Source organism: Saccostrea echinata, unplaced genomic scaffold (genome assembly GCF_033153115.1).
Source record: "Saccostrea echinata isolate AGI-Se365-2 ecotype Australia unplaced genomic scaffold, CSIRO_AGI_Sech_v1 ptg000054l, whole genome shotgun sequence".
Taxonomy (NCBI): Eukaryota; Metazoa; Mollusca; class Bivalvia; order Ostreida; family Ostreidae; genus Saccostrea; species Saccostrea echinata.
The window spans coordinates 26284926-26304028 of record NW_026889803.1 but is presented as its reverse complement, the minus strand read 5'-3'; the positions used below and the strand labels follow the sequence as shown (position 1 = coordinate 26304028).

Genomic DNA, 19103 nt, shown 5'->3' with positions numbered 1-19103 from the left:
AAGAGTAAATAAGAGCAACTAGATCGTGGGAGTAAGAGTAAATAAGAGCAACTAGATCGTGGAAGTAAGAGTAAACAAGCATTCTGAGAGTATTGCATGAGCAATACTAGTCCCCTACCGGCAAGTGTAATCTGGTTCTGTTCCCGTTAAGAATTGAAAATGCCATAATTCTTCAAAAATTAATGAAGCGGGACGAAATGCAAACTTGATCTGTAACTAATCAAGGTAAAGCCACATACCAAAAATCAGCTCAATATCTACAAGCGTTTAGAAGAAAATTGCGGAAAACCCGTAAAAATTGAAAAGGCCGTAATTCCGTCAAAAATCAATGAAGCGGAACGAAATGCAAACTTGATCTGTAACTCATCAAGATACACTCACATACCAAAAATCAGCTCAATATCTGCAAGCGTTTAGGAAAAAAGTGCGGAAAACCAAGTGGGACTGACTGACAGACAGACAGAGGGACAGACAGACAGACAGACAGAGGGACAGACAGACAGACAGACGGACGGACAGACGGACGGACAGACTCAGAGGAAACCTATAGTCCCCTCCGGTTTCACCGGTAGGGGACTAATAAGAGCAACTTGATCGTGGGAGTAAGAGTAAATAAGAGCAACTAGATCGTTGGAGTAAGAGTAAATGAGAGCAACTAGATCGTGGGAGTATGAGTAAATAAGAGCAACTAGATCGTTGGAGTAAGAGTAAATGAGAGCAACTAGATCGTGGGAGTATGAGTAAATAAGAGCAACTAGATCGTTGGAGTAAGAGTAAATGAGAGCAACTAGATCGTGGGAGTAAGAGTAAATGAGAGCAACAAGATCGTGGAAGTAAGAGTAAATAAAACAACCTGATCGTGGAAGTAAGTAAGAACAACTAGATCGTTGGAGTAAGTAAGAACAACCAGATTGTTGAAGTAAGAGTAAACAAGCATTCTGAGAGTATTGCATTAGCAATACTAGTCCCCTACCGGCAAGTGTAATCTGGTTCCCGTTAAGAATTCAAAATGCCATAATTCAGTCAAAAATCAATGAAGCAAAATGAAATGCAAACTTGATCTATAACTAATCAAGGTAAAGTTACATTCCAAAAAATCAGCTCAATATCTGAAAGCGTTTAGAAGAAAATTGCGGAAAACCCCTAAAAATTGAAAAGGCCGTAATTCCTTCAAAAATCAATGAAGCAGAACGAAATGCAAACTTGATCTGTAACTCATCAAGATACACTCACATACCAAAAATCAGCTCAATATCTGCAAGCGTTTAGGAAAAAAGTGCGGAAAACCAAGTGGGACAGACTGACAGACAGACAGAGGGACAGACAGACAGAGGGACAGACAGACAGACGGACAGACTCAGAGGAAACCTATAGTCCCCTCCGGTTTCACCGGTAGGGGACTAATAAGAACAACTAGATCATGGAAGTAAGAGTAAAAAAGAACAACTAGATCGTGGGAGTAAGAGTAAATAAGAACAACTTCATCGTGGGATTTAGAGTAAATGAGAGCAACCAGATCGTGGAAGTAAAAGTAAAAAAGAACAACTAGATCGTGGAAGTAAGAGTAAAAAAAGAAAAACCAGATCGTGGGACTAAGAGTAAGTAAGAACAACCAGATCGTGGGAGTAAGAGTAAATAAGAACAACTAGATCGGGGGAGTAAGAGTAAATAAGAACAACCAGATCGTGGGAGTAAGAGTAAATAAGAACAACTAGATCGGGGGAGTAAGAGTAAATAAGAACAATCAGATCGTGGGAGTAAGAGTAAATAAGAACAACTAGATCGTGGGAGTAAGAGTAAATAAGAACAACTAGATCGTGGGAGTAAGAGTAAATAAGAACAACTACATCGTGGGAGTAAGAGTAAATAAGAACAACCAGATCGTGGGAGTAAGAGTAAATAAGAACAACTAGATCGGGGGAGTAAGAGTAAATAAGAACAACCAGATCGTGGGAGTAAGAGTAAATAAGAACAACTAGATCGGGGGAGTAAGAGTAAATAAGAACAATCAGATCGTGGGAGTAAGAGTAAATAAGAACAACTAGATCGTGGGAGTAAGAGTAAATAAGAACAACTAGATCGTGGGAGTAAGAGTAAATAAGAACAACTACATCGTGGGAGTAAGAGTAAATAAGAACAACTAGATCGTGGGAGTGAGAGTAAATAAGAGCAACGAGATCTTGAAAGTAAGAGTAAACAAGCATTCTGAGAGTATTGCATTAGCAATACTAGTCCCCTACCGGCAAGTGTAATCTGGTTCCGTTCCCGTTAAGAATTGAAAATGCCATAATTCCGTCAGAAATTAATGAAGCAGGACGAAATGCAAACTTGATCTATAACTAATCAAGGTAAAGCCACATACCAAAAATCAGCTCAATTTCTACAAGCGTTTAGAAGAAAATTGCGGAAAACCCCTAAAAATTGAAAAGGCCGTAATTCCGTCAAAAATTAATGAAGCGAACGAAAGCGTTTAGGAAAAAAGTGCGGAAAACCAAGTGGGACAGACAGACAGACAGAGGAAACCTATAGTCCCCTCCGGTTTCACCGGTAGGGGACTTATAAGAGCAACTAGAATGTCGGAGTTAGAGTAAATAAGAACAACTACATCGTGGGAGTAAGAGTAAGTAAGAACAACCGGATCGTGGGAGTAAGAGTAAATAAGAACAACTTGATCTTGGAAGTAAGAGTTAACAAGCATTCTGAGAGTATTGCATTAGAAATACTAGTCCCCTACCGGCAAGTGTAATCTGGTTCCCGTTAAGAATTGAAAATGCCATAATTCCGTCAAAAAATAATGAAGCGGGACGAAATGCAAACTTGATCTATAACTAATCAAGGTTAAGCCACATACCAAAAATCAGCTCAATATCTACAAGCATTTAGAAGAAAATTGCGGAAAACCCTTAAAAATTGAAAAGGCCGTATTTCCGTCAAAAATCAATGAAGCGGAATGAAATGCTAACTTGATTTGTAACTTATCAAGAAACACTCACGTACGAAAAATCAGCTCAATATCTGCAAGCGTTTAAGGAAAAAGTGCGGAAAACCAAGTGGGACAGACTGACAGACAAACAGAGGGACAGACAGACAGACGGACAGACAGACAGACAGACGGACAGACAGACAGACTGACAGACGGACGGACAGACTCAGAGGAAACCTATAGTCCCCTCCTGTTTCACCGGTAGGGGACTAATAAGAACAACCAGATCGTGGAATTAAGAGTAAATAAGAACAACTACATCGTGGGAGTAAGAGTAAGTAAGAACAACCAGATCGTGGAAGTAAGAGTAAACAAGCATTCTGAGAGTATTGCATTAGCAATACTAGTCCCCTACCGGCAAGTGTAATCTGGTTCCCGTTAGAATTGAAAATGCCATAATTCCGTCAAGAATTAATGAAGCGGGACGAAATGCAAACTTGATCTTTAACTGATCAAGGTAAAGCCACATACCAGAAATCAGCTCAATATCTACAAGCGTTTAGAAGAAAATTGCGGAAAACCCTCAAAAATTGAAAAGGCCGTATTTCCGTCAAAAATCAATGAAGCGGAATGAAATGCTAACTTGATTTGTAACTTATCAAGAAACACTCACGTACGAAAAATCAGCTCAATATCTGCAAGCGTTTAAGGAAAAAGTGCGGAAAACCAAGTGGGACAGACTGACAGACAAACAGAGGGACAGACAGACAGACGGACAGACAGACAGACAGACGGACAGACAGACAGACTGACAGACGGACGGACAGACTCAGAGGAAACCTATAGTCCCCTCCTGTTTCACCGGTAGGGGACTAATAAGAACAACCAGATCGTGGAATTAAGAGTAAATAAGAACAACTACATCGTGGGAGTAAGAGTAAGTAAGAACAACCAGATCGTGGAAGTAAGAGTAAACAAGCATTCTGAGAGTATTGCATTAGCAATACTAGTCCCCTACCGGCAAGTGTAATCTGGTTCCCGTTAGAATTGAAAATGCCATAATTCCGTCAAGAATTAATGAAGCGGGACGAAATGCAAACTTGATCTTTAACTGATCAAGGTAAAGCCACATACCAGAAATCAGCTCAATATCTACAAGCGTTTAGAAGAAAATTGCGGAAAACCCCTAAAAATTGAAAAGGCCGTAATTCCTTCAAAAATCAATGAAGCGGAACGAAATGCAAACTTGATCTGTAACTCATCAAGGTACACTCACATACCAAAAATCAGCTCAATATCTGCAAGCGTTTAGGAAAAAAGTGCGGAAAACCAAGTGGGACAGACTGACAGACAGACAGACAGACAGACGGACAGACAGACAGACAGACGGACGGACAGACTCAGAGGAAACCTATAGTCCCCTCCGGTTTTACCGGTAGGGGACTAATAAGAACAACTTGATCGTGGAAGTAAGAGTAAATAAGAACAACTAGATCGTGGGAGTAAGAGTAAATAAGAACAACTTCATCGTGGGATTTAGAGTAAATGAGAACAACTAGATCGTGGGAGTAAGCATTCTGAGAGTATTGCATTAGCAATACTAGTCCCATACCGGCAAGTGTAATCTGGTTCCGTTCCCGTTAAGAATTGAAAATGCCATAATTCCGTCAAGAATTAATGAAGCGGGACGAAATGCAAACTTGATCTTTAACTGATCAAGGTAAAGCCACATACCAGAAATCAGCTCAATATCTACAAGCGTTTAGAAGAAAATTGCGGAAAACCCCTAAAAATTGAAAAGGTCGTAATTCCGTCAAAAATCAATGAAGCGGAACGAAATGCAAACTTGATCTGTAACTCATCACGATACACTCACATAACAAAAATCAGCTCAATATCTGCAGGCGTTTAGGAAAAAAATGCGGAAAACCAAGTGGGACAGACTGACAGACAGACAGAGGGACAGACAGACAGACGGACGGACAGACTCAGAGGAAACCTATAGTCCCCTCCGGTTTCACCGGTATGGGACTAATAAGAGCAACTTGATCGTGGGAGTAAGAGTAAATAAGAGCAACTTGATCGTGGGAGTAAGAGTAAATAAGAACAACTAGATCGTGGGAGTAAGAGTAAATGAGAACAACCAGATAGTGGGAGTAAGAGTAAATAAGAGCAACTAGATCGTTGGAGTAAGAGTAAATAAGAGCAACTTGATCGTGGGAGTAAGAGTAAATAAGAGCAACTAGATCGTGGGAGTAAGAGTAAATAAGAGCAACTTGATCGTGGGAGTAAGAGTAAATAAGAGCAACTAGATAGTGGGAGTAAGAGTAAATAAGAGCAACTTGATCGTGGGAGTAAGAGTAAATAAGAACAGCTAGATCGTGGGAGTAAGAGTAAATAAGAACAACTAGATCGTGGAAGTAAGAGTAAATAAGAACAACTAGATCGTGGAAGTAAGAGTAAATAAGAACAACTAGATCGTGGGAGTAAGAGTAAATAAGAACAACTAGATCGTGGAAGTAAGAGTAAATAAGAACAACTAGATCGTGGGAGTAAGAGTAAATAAGAGCAACTAGATCGTGGAAGTAAGAGTAAATAAGAACAACCAGATCGTGGGAGTAAGAGTAAATAAGAACAACTAGATCGTGGGAGTAAGAGTAAATAAGAACAACCAGATCGTGGGAGTAAGAGTAAATAAGAACAACCAGATAGTGGGAGTAAGAGTAAATAAGAACAACTAGATCGTGGGAGTAAGAGTAAATAAGAACAACCAGATCGTGGGAGTAAGAGTAAATAAGAACAACTAGATCGTGGGAGTAAGAGTAAATAAGAAAACTAGATCGTGGGAGTAAGAGTAAATAAGAATAACCAGATCGTGGAAGTAAGAGTAAATAAGAACAACTAGATCGTGGGAGTAAGAGTAAATAAGAACAACCAGATCGTGGGAGTAAGAGTAAATAAGAACAACCAGATCGTGGGAGTAAGAGTAAATAAGAACAACTAGATCGTGGGAGTAAGAGTTAAATAAGAACAACTAGATCGTGGAAGTAAGAGTAAATAAGAACAACCAGATCGTGGATGTTAAGAGTAAAAAATTAATTATTAAAAAAAAAATACTCCATAAGAGTATGATCAATTCATGGATGTTAAGATTCCATTAAGAGAACCAAATTCAGAAATTATTAAAAGTACAGCTAGAGTGGTAAGATCGACCTTGTCGTGGAAATTAATGGGCCAGATGGATATACACATCATATACTTATGTTTCAATCAATGGATAGGATGAATGATTTTACATAAATATAAATTCACATAAATACAATAGTTTATTGAAATCCAGTACACAAGATATCATACCTTCGTCAATAAATGTGGCAGTAATCTGTATAATGAAATAGATGAGTCAGTAAGTCCATGTTCATAAAAGCACTAAAAGATTCTGTTTTGCTCCCTCACATTGTCAAATATTTATATTAAAGAAAGCAATGCTTATTCATTTGACATTAATCAAGGTTTTTTTTTTAATTCATTATATGCAGTTCTAGAAAATTTATTTTTATATGATAAACTAACAGCTGTCCCATTCCCAGACTGTAGAAACGTGCGATTCATTTTATCGTGGGGATTATTGTAAGAAATGAAGTCTGCCTTGTGTTTTGTCTTATGCTTCCTTTTCGTATGTAAGTATGATTAGAAAGATGTGACAAGAATGGGTCGGGGGGAGCATGGATCGAGGGTGAGGGGAAGGTCTATTGCTTCAAACATACTGTAATTATATATAAACAATTATACAGTACGTAGAGAATTTTAACAGACTGTTCACCAAAAGAGCGGGAAGCCCACTGTAACCAAATCTGTCCCAGGATCTATCGGCCCATTTGTGGATCTGATGGACACACGTATGTGAATGACTGCCTCCTGAGAGTACACAATTGCCTGTAAGTCCTGGCTGGAAGACTGCATTCATGAACTTACGTGTATTTCATTATCTTTCTCGATCCCCATCTGCAATGCAGAACTTACATGTACAAATATAGTCACTATTAGAAATGGAAAACAACTAGTGTGCATATATGAGAACTTAAATGAGTAAAAAGAAAATCTAATTTAATCATAAAATGGTACTTTACACAAAGATAATAAAGAGGTGCCATCTGCACATAGGTATCATCATGTAGATCCCTCTGATATGTGTAAACAGTTCATAATAACAATGTGTTTTAAACCCTTTTGTTGAGAGATTTTCATTCTTTTTGTCTTGCAGGAATGACGAAAGCGTGGTAATTGCGTACGATGGACCGTGTGTCGTCCCCAGCAGCACTGTCCCGCCAGACATGAGCGTCGGATAAATGTTTTGAAAAATTCTGTGTGATATTATAACACTGTTGCAATAAAGCTAGCCAGCAACATTTGTTCAGTCAGCTATTTTTTTTTCTTTGCATAACCAATATCAAAGGTGGCACGAAGGTCGGGATTTGTGGCCCTCATGTTTGGCAAACATCGAATCAGATTTACAATCAATTTTAACCAGTTAACCATTTCATTTATACATTATGGTATATCTGTACGACATTTAGGTTTACCTGATTCTCTTCTCTGTTAGTTAGTTCGTCTATGCATTACTTCGCCCACAAATGCTGTAAGGACTGTAACATATATAGTCTAAATTTTATACTTCAGATTTGTTTGTTTGCTTTTTCAACGTCCCTTCGAGGATTTTTCACTCATATTGAGATGCCACCACTTGCCGGTGGAGGGCTGAAAATTTAGACCTGTACTTGGCACTTAACGGCATTTGAGCAGTGAGGGGTCTTATTAAGTGCAAAAAAAAACTCAACAGAAGTAGTCTTGATAAAGAACATATCTATCATTAGTTTGCGGGGAAAGATATATATTTTGATCACTTTTTCGTAATCATTTGGGTAAGTTCTTCATCATATTAAGGATTGAAAACAATGTAACAAAGACTTCTACCTTAATTCAGGGTCATATGTTACATATGAAGATTATCAAAGCAGTGAAGCACCATACTTCGCGAGGCCAGTGAAAATTCTCAAAACCGACATACTCTGGGAGACATTTTTTACCGGAATAGACAGTGTCGGATTGCACAGTGTAGAGTATTTACTGCACTTTACACTGACAATGATAGCACGATTCTTGGGAAAGGATCCAAAAGCCTGTAGTACACAAGACGGATATAATTTTCTTAAAAAGTTATAGAAATATAAAATTCTCCATTGTAATATTGTCTATATAGTAATTTACAAGTTATCTAGTGGGGTGTATGGGCGGTGATCGTTCGTTTTGCAGCGGAGTCTGTTGATTTTGCAATTGAGTCTGTTGATTTATTTTAAGCTGTTTGTTTTGTATTCCAGTATGTTTTTGCAAATTAATTGTTCGTTTTGTGTGAAGGTCTTTTTTACCTTTTACGTCGTCCATAGGATTGCCACGGATAATTAATCAAAGTACTAATAGTACTGTAAGCCGGACTCATTATAAAATAATATTATTAATATAAATAATAATAATGGCTTCGGTGACATAAGAACATAGGAAAACATTTTTGAAAAAATCTTATGAAAACTATATTTTATATATAAAAAAAGAAAATACATGTGTATATTGTAAATGATATCATATGTTTGACCTTATATCACGGTTCGAATTAATCAGGGTAAGAGTTAACTTGGCACGCCGAAAGTAAACAAACAGATTAGTCTGAAGTTGATAATAAATGGATACTGCAGTTCCTCATTGACAGCATTTATGTAGCCTTCGGAGACCAGGTCTTCCAACAAACTGTTGGAATAACGATGGGCACTAATTGTGCTCCTTTATTAGCTGACCTGTTTTTAGATTTCTATGAAGCAGAATTTATTCAAAAACTTCTATATGAGAAGAAGAAAACACTTGCTATGGCCTTCTGCTCGACATTTAGATATATTGATTGCGTTTTATCAATTAACAATATTTACTTCCATTCATACGTCGACTCGATATGTCCCAGTGAACTTGAAATAAAAGACACCACAGAGTCTGCCAAATCTGTTTCATATTTGGATGTTTTACTGACTATAGACGATAAGGACCGACTAAATTGTATGACAAACGAGATGGCTTCGGTTTTTCCATCGTCAACGTTCCTTATTTACGTTGTAATATCCCGCTATCATCTGCATATGGTGTTTCCACTGATCTCCAAACTTATTCGATACTCAAGAGCATGCTCTGAGTACGATCGATTTGTAAACCGAGGCAGGCTTCCGACAGATAAGTTGATGCTACAGGGGTTTAAACAACCTCGTTTAAAGTTAACATTTCGTAAATTCTATGGTCGATATAATGACCTTGTTAGCAAATATAACCTACCATTGGATCGTATTTTGGCTGATGTGTTTCATACCAATTTTTAGGCCTTTGTTTTTATGCTGAATTTGACTACGGAATGTTTCTACTACCTGATCAATACTACCTCATTAATACATAGGGCTCACGGCGGGTGTGACTGGTCAAGAGGGGATGCTTGCTCCTCCTAGGCAACTGATTCCACCTCTGGAATTTCTAGGGGTCAGTGCTTCTCAGATTTGTATTGATTATAGATTTTTTTTTAGATCGATCACTGTTCGTTATAGCAGACCTGTTTACTCTTACGATTTTGCCGTATTTTGTACGGATTTTGTGTCCAAAATACGTCTCACGTTTTGCTATAATGAAAATACGGAAATCGGAAAATCCTTTCATTTGGATTTTAGCAGCTAGTTTTCGTTATGATGTCTCAGTTTGACGCTTTTTAACCGCTAAAAAAGAGAAATTTTCTAACACTTAAGTGATTTCGGGTTGCCAAAACGCAGTGGTTAAAAAATGACAGAAACCCCTCGAAAGAAAGCAAGGTATTATCTTTTTCTTTTTCTTTGTTATTATGCCATGTTCATTTTTGGTAATCAGAAATGTAGTTGTTCTCTAGTAATATATGTACAATCGATGAAAATTGAAATCTAATAAAAAATACTGAAAGACAACAATATGGGTAAACAGGTCTGTTATAGTCATCGTTTTCATTAGCATAGTTTCCTGTCCCTGTTTTTCTTCGTCTTTGTAGAGAACCAGGCTACGACAACACTGACCATCAAAAACGTTACGCTTATGCATTGAATTGTTTTTCAAAAGACTGAAATTTCACACTCATTACTTTTGACGTTTATTTGTATAGAAAAAAAAACTTCGTTTTATTTTGGTATTTTGGCTTAAAAAGCAGTTGAGTGTAAGTACTTCATTTTTAAACGTATTTAATTGGGAGGCTGTGCGGTCAACTGCCGACTTGAACAGACTGACATTATCTGACAATTGCTCTTTGAGCAATGACCCCGGCTAAAAAGAGATACAATCTCCAAATTTCTGGAAATTAAGTTGCTTGTAGATACACATTAGTACATGTACAACTTGATCGTCAGTTCACACCCTCTATAAAGTTTAAGTGCAGGCGAAATACAGTCGAAATGAGAAAAACATTCACATCAAGAAAAACTTAGTTTAAGGTTCTTTTATATTTTATTCTATTTGTTTAATAATCTAGTTTTGCCTTCAATTTTTACTAAATTTAAGGTAATTTTGTTCTGATGAACAAAATACGCAAAACTAGTGCTTCTTTACAGAGTTATACCCCTTACCATCCCCAGCATTAACCAAAGACAGCAATCACATCACTTGATAATTTACTTGAAAATTATTTTTCTTTCAACTCAACCAGGTTTTTTTTTTATTACATTTTAAAAAATAAGAACACATGATCAAAATATTACTTTAAACTCAGACAGAAAAAAAATTAAAAAGATATATAGAAGCCGAATTTAAGTCATGAAAAGACATTACTGTTCTTTTAACATTTTCGCTAGCCAAGGGTTTCCGATCCGAAATCTACTCTACAACTCTAGTAGATTTCGGGTTGGAAATCCTCGGCTAGCGAAGATGTTCTTTTGGGAGAGCGAATTTATAATGTCATTCTCTTAGTAATATTGTACTGACAACAGGGGCCAAGAATAATTTGTTTTATTTTACTTATATAAAAGTATGTTACTCGCACCTGATGCATGCTATAAAAAGTATCTCGGCCACTCAAGTTGACATTAAATATTCACTGGAAAATGACCAGAACAATTCTTCCGCAGATATCAATTAGTTCGAAGTGATGAAAGTACAGAAAATTGAATTATTTATCAATAATCAGTAAACGCCGCTTTCAGGCTACCTGTATGATATCTTATGCAGTGAACTCTTCCATCAATGAAGCATACATGTACAGCGACGATCATATCAATAACACAATATTTAATGTACTTCAACCTACTTTATATGATTATATTTATACAGACATAAATATAAACAATAAAATGTCTTTCATAAATTTGATTGTTAGTGCGGGATTAACGGTTGCAGTTGTGATACCAAAAATTAACATAACAAACTTATGCGGGGTAAGTATTTTTTTTTCTGAAACAGCTGCAACCGTTGTATATATATATATATATATATATATATATATATATATATATATATATATATATATATATATATATATATATATATATATATATATATAATTTTTCTCTATTATTTCAAGCTCTCTGATTGGTTCAAACTTGATCACATGATCAAGTATGTAACAACATATAGACTTGTGTTATTATTTAAAGATACTGAAATGCATATTGACTAGATATGTCTAAAACTCAAAATAATCTTCTATAAAACAATAATACTGGAGACTTCACAATACCTAATATGACTAAATGTTTCTGAAAAAAGAATATACATGTACTCCTCTTTATCATTGTGATGTTTTGTAATAATTGATAAAACGTAACAATGCCTTGAATAATGATTCACTTTATATTAAAACATATTAGGTATGTTTTTCATAAATTAATATGATATAATAAAACAAATGTAGCCTTTTAAAATAGTACATTCCTTAAATTACTCTAGCAGTATAAAGGAAACACAATTACATTAAACAGCTTAATTTATTTTGATCTCTTGTCTCTATGTGTTAAAAAAAGACAAGAGGGAAAATTGTGGCTTGTTCCCATTATTTTCAAATTTTGTGTTGTCAATCTCTGTAAAAAAAAAATAATATAACATATGTAGCCCTTTCATTCAGTCAATCCATAGATATATAGACTTCATAGAAAAGCATAACTACCTCGCACTTTCTGCTCGCTCGATATGCTTTTCTGTGAAGTCGACATATCTATTGATCGACCTCATGAAAGTGCTATATTTGCCTAACATATACCGATAGTATACCGTAACGGGTATTTTCTGCGGGTGGAAATTTTTGCGATTTGACGCCCGGTTTGAAATATGCATCTTACGTCATATCCATCTATTACAGTCAAAACATTACATTTGATGATAGACAATGTACCCTGTTATGTGAAGGCGTGAACGTTAATAATCTGACTCGACAAAATATACAACCCCACCCCTCCCCCTTTTAGAATCGAATGACATATATCTACATGTATATCTTCTATGACTTTTAGGTAAAAAATTCTGATCTACATTTTCATACAATTTGGGAATTGAAATTATTTGCTTTTTCTATCAAACATACGCTTTGCATATAAAAATAGCTTAGGTGGATCGAAAATCTACTCCGAGCTAGAAATTTGATCCAATTTTTTTTCAGACGTCCGTGTCGAATTGTATTCACTCATTTCATTGTCTTGTATGACACCATTTGACTGCATCACATGAAAAATATATCCAATCTTGATAGTTAATGCTCCGTGGTCTTAATTTCTGCGATTGCAATAATCCGCAAAAAATCATTTACGGAATATGACTACCGGATATTAAGGACTCCAAAGTTTTAAAAGGTATTTTTATATAAGATTGATATGCTGACCTTGTTCTAGGTCAATCACATTTCCGGACAAACTGATAAGGAGTTCTTCTATGGTTTGAGAGCAGCATATAACATGTGTACATGTTTGCAAGGACTGGCCATTTTGTTCACGGTCACTACAGTTGCTCAGTGCTTTTTCTTCGATAGTAAGTAATGGAATATTTTTTAATGACTCCTAATTCTGATGACACTGAACAACAATAAATAGTGCTAAATGAAATGGAGTTGTCCCAACGGTTTGTTCGAAAACCCCATTTCTCCAAATCCATCAGACATCCCACTTCAGTTAGCTTTATTGGTGCCCAAAGAAAACATCCCTTATTTTCTTATTTTCTTTTTAATCTTATTGAGGTATATTTGGAACTTCGGCACCTAAACCGTCAACAACAACAAAGAAACCCAATACGGGACCCGTCGTCTTGGATTATTTCGCTCATAAGCTATGTCCAAAACATCTTCAACGAAACAGGTATCTAATGTACTACAGCTACGTAAAGAGATGCTATACCTTTGTCATTAGTGATCGAGCAGACTGGTTCACAGCGAAAGACGACTGTTCCAAAAAGGGCGGGAACCTTATGAACATTCACCAATCACTGGAAAATTTCTACCTGGGTATGCGGGACCAGATTGCTCTAGGTCACACAGACAACTACATCTGGATTGGCCTGTCTGACACCTCGTCACCTGGGAGTTTTTCCTGGACTAATGGTAATGAAAACTGAGTTGATATACTTGATGGAAATTCTAGGTGTTGCTTACTTAGTCTCAACATCTTCCTTTCTGATTACAATCCTCCCTATAGCTCCATTAAAGACTACGTCATATAAACATTGGCATGCCGGACAGCCAATCTTGGACACTCCAGGGAATAACTGCGCGGCTTACAGTCATGACAATCAGGATTGGTGGATCTTCCCTTGTAACTCAACTAATCTTGGCTGGGTCTGCGAGTTCGGTAGGTTTATTAACTTGTTTATTGAAATATGCTGGTTTATAAATGAATCCATATTTTGCAATTTAAAACACTAGTCTTTCATGCATGAAATACTATCACTTTTTCATATCAATGTCATTTTACTAATCAGAATTCGTATCAGATTTAAAATCTCTCGGTCTTTAAATCTTAATAAAAAGTTGAACTTCTCTTTGTTATAAAATTTTTCAGAGTTAAATGCAACAATCACAGAAACAACTTCAACTAACACATTTACAACACATAATCCTACAACAGTTGAACTGACAACACGCACACCAACAACCTCTAAGCCCATAACACCTAAACCAACAACACTCAAACCCACCACATCTAAACCAACAACATCTGAACCCACCACACCTGAACCTACTACACCTGAACCAACAACACCTAAACCCACTACACCTGAACCAACAACACCTGAACCTACTACACCTGAACCAACAACACCTAAACCAACTACACCTGAACCAACAACACCTGAACCTACTACACCTGAACCAACAACACCTGAACCCACTACACCTGAACCAACAACATCTGAACCCACTACACCTGAACCAACAACACCTAAACCTACTACACCTGAACCTACTACTACTACTGAGGAAGAATCTGGAATCATTATAATCGGGAAACGGATTCCTGGTCTTACTAAAGAACAGCAGTACACCGATTTCTAGACTTGTGTTCTCAGTACTTTAAAGCAGCTGAATGAAGGTGCATCACAAATACAAGTTTTTATATTGTTTTGTATGTTTTTACTTTTGTTATTTTAGTATTACTAATTATGATCTATTGTCAGACACGTAGTATCAGGGTAGGGCAGCGGGAGGGGGCTGACCTCCACTTTATTCTGACATTGTCTGTCTTGATATGCACCCTCAGAGTCAACATCAGCACAAGTTTGATCAATTTGTTTTCGGATGTATAATAACTTAGCAGTTTACATCTTCCAGTTCACAAAAAATCCAATCCGTACAATGTTGTTCAACATTAGGCGTACCCACTTTGGTCTTGGCAGTTTTATAGCTTGAAAATTTATTTTAAAAGGATACAGATTTATATAGTGTGTATCATTAATGACATTATTCGTGCGCGTTTTTTTTTTTTGTTTTGTTTTGGTTTGGTTTTTTTTTTTTTTTTGTCCTCAACAATAAATTTGTAGGCACATAGGAATGGAAACATACACAGTGTATTCACGCTTAAAAAAAACAAAGATCAAAAGCATGCACTTTGCAATTCAATATAAAACGTAATTGCAGATGAGCCACGGCAGGATATAGTTACTTTGAAATAGAGCTGGTCAACAAAAGTCTGCATAATCGCTCATCCAGGAAATATCGACTACATTCACATCCCTAAGATGGCTTTAAAAGTAAATTAAAATACATTTTTAAAACATTGAAGAAAACACAAAAAGAAAATATAACTCTCAAATTTGGAAATCAAACAGTTGATTGACGAGTCTGATAAAAAAAGATTCCAATGGCAACAGACACTTTTATACCCAAAGTTGTGCTGAGAATAAAGATTTAAAGGAAACATCATTGGTGCACGGCACCGTTTACTTTCACTTTACTTTTAGATCTTTAATGTTCCGGATCATTTAAGATTACTTACATGTAAGTGCACTGCAGAAAAAAAAAACGTGAAAAATAAGGAAGCAAGACTGAGATAAATACATGTATGGGGATTTTAAAATGTTTCATACCGAATTTTAACAAATAACGCCAAAAAACGCAATTTTCAGAGTTTAATAACAAGTAATTCTAAAGACAATTGAATTCTGTATATGATAACAGACCAATTTAAAATCCTATTACATTCCAAAATTAACACTTATAAGTTTAATCTGAGTTCAATGAAATCTAAGTAAAATTGAATTCCTTCAATAAAAGAGTATGGTTTTCTTACAAAAAAGCAAGGAGCCATAGCTTCTGTTTTCCAACAAATTTTATTAAAATAGAAAATTTTGAAATAGTCATAACACCAAATTTTATATTTTAATCAATATCTGTTGGAAGACACTGCGTTAAGGTCGCTTTGTTGAATTTGAAAACATTGACAGAAGAGGGGACTTGACAACATTAAAGAAAATCCTATGGAAATTTCAAATCTCTACTCATGTTCTAGATCTTTTTGTAATGTCATTGCTTGTATCCCGCATCTTTAATTTGTCAAGAAAGAAAAAAACAAAACTTAAAACTATCTGTAGTTTTTTAAGGGAACAAAATAAGGGGTTGGGTCAAATTTATAAGCTATGACATATTTTTGAAGGATACTATCCTTCAGTTAAGTGTATGCTTTACAAGTAAATAAAAAAAAATGAAAATATTCGTTGAGTTTTATACATGTAATATGTGTAAGAAGTCATCACTAAGAACTTTGTATGGAAGTCATTGGTTCCGTCTCTTGTGAATGCTTCCTTTCTCTCCTGGAGTCAAATTCGGACTTGAGCAATGACGTAAGACCCTCTGAGTGCCTTTTTATTGGCAAATTAGCAAAACCTGTAAAAAGAATGTAATTATTTACAAGAACTGGAATGGACACGGCGATCACAAATATCCCTGAGATGGCACACAGACATCCAATAAATCTACCCGGAATATTCTTTGGATAGGAATCGCCATAACCAACTGTAGTCATGGTAACAATAGCCCACCATATTGCATCCGGTATCGATTCAAAAGTGGCTCTATCCGAGTAGAATCCAATCGAGGAGAAAATCAGGGCGGCAACAAGTAAGTTGAAAATCATCAGCAACATATTTTTTAGACTTGCACGTACGGAATAAATTAATATGCGAAAGCCGATAAAATTTTTCACTAAACGAAAAAGACGAAACACTCTAGCTATCTGAATGCATTCTACGATGTCCAAAGCGGAAAATTTGATATACTTTTCCTTTGGGAATATGTATTCAAATGTCATAGTAGCAACTTCCGAAGAAAATGCTATGACATCAATAATATTAAGTAAGGATGAAAAAAATTTCGATTTTTTCGGACAAAACGTAATTCTTATAATTAGTTCCACTCCAAAATAGGTCACCATACCATAATCCAAGTAGTCCAAATACGTGTATCTCGCAACTGTGTTTGGCGGTGGCAAAAGATCCGCCGTTTGATTTTCGTGGTCACTAGCAATGGTGTTGTTCAGCTTCCGGTCTGGCAAAAATGTATGATTGACTTTTATTGGTGAAATAGGCGATACTTTTTTAACTTTGCTGTCGTCGGAATTCCTGATTGGTTTGTTACGAAGACCTTTGACCTGAGCCAGCTTTTCCGGGTCCGAACTGTAGTAAGCCTCGAGTTCATCATACTGCAGTTCTCTCTGGAATGCAGGGTGAGTACTTACGCAGAGAACAAAGATGGACATAAGTATGACGAATGCCGACACACCAACGTATATCTGTAAGTCAAATAGTATCTCATTGATAAGGTATGAACATTTAAAATTCAGATAATTTGAAAAAAAAATAAATAAATAAGAGCACAAAACAAAAAGAAATGTAGAAAAAAGGAAAAGAAAGGGGAAAAAACCAAAAGAAGGGAAAAGAAACAAAAAAACCCACAAATACTTAAAACTTGGGTTGCTGTTTAAGGACAAACATGAATGCAGAAGTTTATTTTTCCAGTTCATTGATGGCCATAAAATGTCCATGTATTTTTTAATTATAAACTGCAAGGATCATATGTATCGCCCGCCCTACAAAGTATAGAATCATACATAAAATCACACATGTTATTAATTAAATTTTGTCTTAAAAATATAATTTTTTTAGTTTCATTTAAAACTCATCAAAAAATATACTATGAAAGTTTTAATAGAATTCTCATAATACAAAAATCTCGTAAAATCTGTCTTATCCGGGCACTACTGGTTCCCTAGAAATGGTTCCGGATAAGACAGAATTTAAACAAAGAAACTAAGAGTTTTTATCGTTAAAGGCAAAATTTTGGAATGCAGAACATCCGGATTAAACAACTTTCACAAGTTTTCTTGCTCGCTTGACCTTATTGTGCACTAGACTAGTTTGTTTGAGATAAAGATAAGAACGAAAATATTGTATAGTATACCCGCATAGCACTGGAATATTGGATTCATCATACCTTTGCTGCAACTGAGGATGATGGATCGTCAAGAGTCCTCCAGACTTTACTCTGAAATTTCTCCAACTTACTCCTTCCAATTTTAGGGGGTTTTCCTACTCCCGTGGACTTTTTCTCGTCCTCTTCAAATGTTTTAAGCAATTTCTGATCTTCAAAGAACGAAAGGTATTTCATGTAACAGCACTGAGACAGCTTACTTGGGTCAACTGACCAGAACTCCAGTTCCTTTTTAAACACGGCTGGGCATATTGAATTAGGCATATGAAGTTCTCCGTTTGTAAAATACCAAAGAACAGCATCAAAGCAGTCTGCATGGCGTTCTAGATACACCTCGCCTTGACCATCTTCTCCGTACTCCAGACAAGCAATAGGTAATCGCTGGAATGTGGAGCGCTTCAAGCGGAACACCCTGCCGTTAAGGTTTAGATCAATGATAGCATTTTCCATGGCAATGTCTGGAATATGACTTTTTCATACGCTCACTGTGGTCTTTGCTTAAAATTTATCTGCATACAATAACAATAATGTTCAGCTATAAAAATCGATGTCATTCATTTTCCGACGCTTAAAATGAGGCGTCCAAAGCACATGGTCGGAGAGGCTCTTCTTTCGATATCGATTACAAATAGAGCTAAGGGTGGTCAGGCTCGGAATGGCTATTCTGTTGTGTGTAGATCATTCTGATACCCAAATATAAACAAGATGAAGATCAGAAACAAAATGGGGATGCAAACAGACGACACGGCGTAGCGTTGACCACAATCAATACACTGCATGTAGACTTAATAAAAAAGCTGTCAATAAAATTATGTGTCAAAGCAATGTTCGCTTTAAGAAAAAACAAAAAGGGTCGTAATCCATCGCACATTATGTTACTCTTTCCTATAAAAGACAACGAGGTCTTTCTTAGTATGCAAAGGGAACACAGTCCCAAAAACAAAAAAACACGATTGTCTGAACTGCAGGAGTCAGCGGACCTATCCAAAGGCGGATGAAGTGGGGATGGGGGTCATCATGGGGGTTCATCTACACTGACTTCATACCTCCCTCAATCTAACAAATCTTTTGTACTAATCGGCTTACATTTTCTAACTTTAATTAAAAAAAGGAGGGTATGAACGTTATGATGAATTCAGTCATTCAGTTGCTCTGTATAAATTATTTCTTAAGTATATA

The 19103-nt window shown here is 36.2% G+C and overlaps 2 protein-coding genes and 1 long non-coding RNA gene across 3 annotated transcripts; 2 read left to right on the top strand and 1 right to left on the bottom strand.

The window, feature by feature from the left end:
• Positions 1-6734: 6734 nt before the first annotated feature.
• LOC133172691 (uncharacterized) lies at positions 6735-7333 on the top strand. Its single transcript, XR_009718955.1, has 2 exons — positions 6735-6861; positions 7188-7333. It is a non-coding gene; the product is annotated as an uncharacterized LOC133172691 (long non-coding RNA).
• Positions 7334-12882: 5549 nt separating this feature from the next.
• LOC133204742 (mucin-2-like) lies at positions 12883-14495 on the top strand. The gene is made up of 4 exons (XM_061340484.1): positions 12883-12979; positions 13185-13544; positions 13639-13791; positions 14002-14495. The coding sequence occupies exons 1-4, from the start codon at positions 12907-12909 to the stop codon at positions 14493-14495; spliced, it is 1080 nt and encodes a 359-aa protein (XP_061196468.1). The 5' UTR covers positions 12883-12906.
• Positions 14496-16191: 1696 nt separating this feature from the next.
• LOC133204741 (potassium voltage-gated channel protein egl-36-like) lies at positions 16192-18427 on the bottom strand. Its single transcript, XM_061340483.1, has 2 exons — positions 17928-18427; positions 16192-17226 (listed from the first exon to the last, which is right to left on the bottom strand). Exons 1-2 carry the CDS (start codon positions 18372-18374, stop codon positions 16192-16194), a joined length of 1482 nt encoding a protein of 493 aa, XP_061196467.1. The 5' UTR covers positions 18375-18427.
• Positions 18428-19103: the final 676 nt, after the last annotated feature.

Coding starts and splice junctions, on each gene's coding strand:
- LOC133204742 (XM_061340484.1), top strand. CDS start 12,907: ATGTGTACATGTTTGCAAGGACTGGCCATTTTGTTCACGGTCACTACA. Junction 12,980..13,184: donor TCAGTGCTTTTTCTTCGATA/GTAAGTAATGGA, acceptor AATCTTATTGAG/GTATATTTGGAACTTCGGCA. Junction 13,545..13,638: donor GAGTTTTTCCTGGACTAATG/GTAATGAAAACT, acceptor TCCTCCCTATAG/CTCCATTAAAGACTACGTCA.
- LOC133204741 (XM_061340483.1), bottom strand. CDS start 18,374: ATGGAAAATGCTATCATTGATCTAAACCTTAACGGCAGGGTGTTCCGC. Junction 17,227..17,927: donor CATCCTCAGTTGCAGCAAAG/GTATGATGAATC, acceptor TTTGACTTACAG/ATATACGTTGGTGTGTCGGC.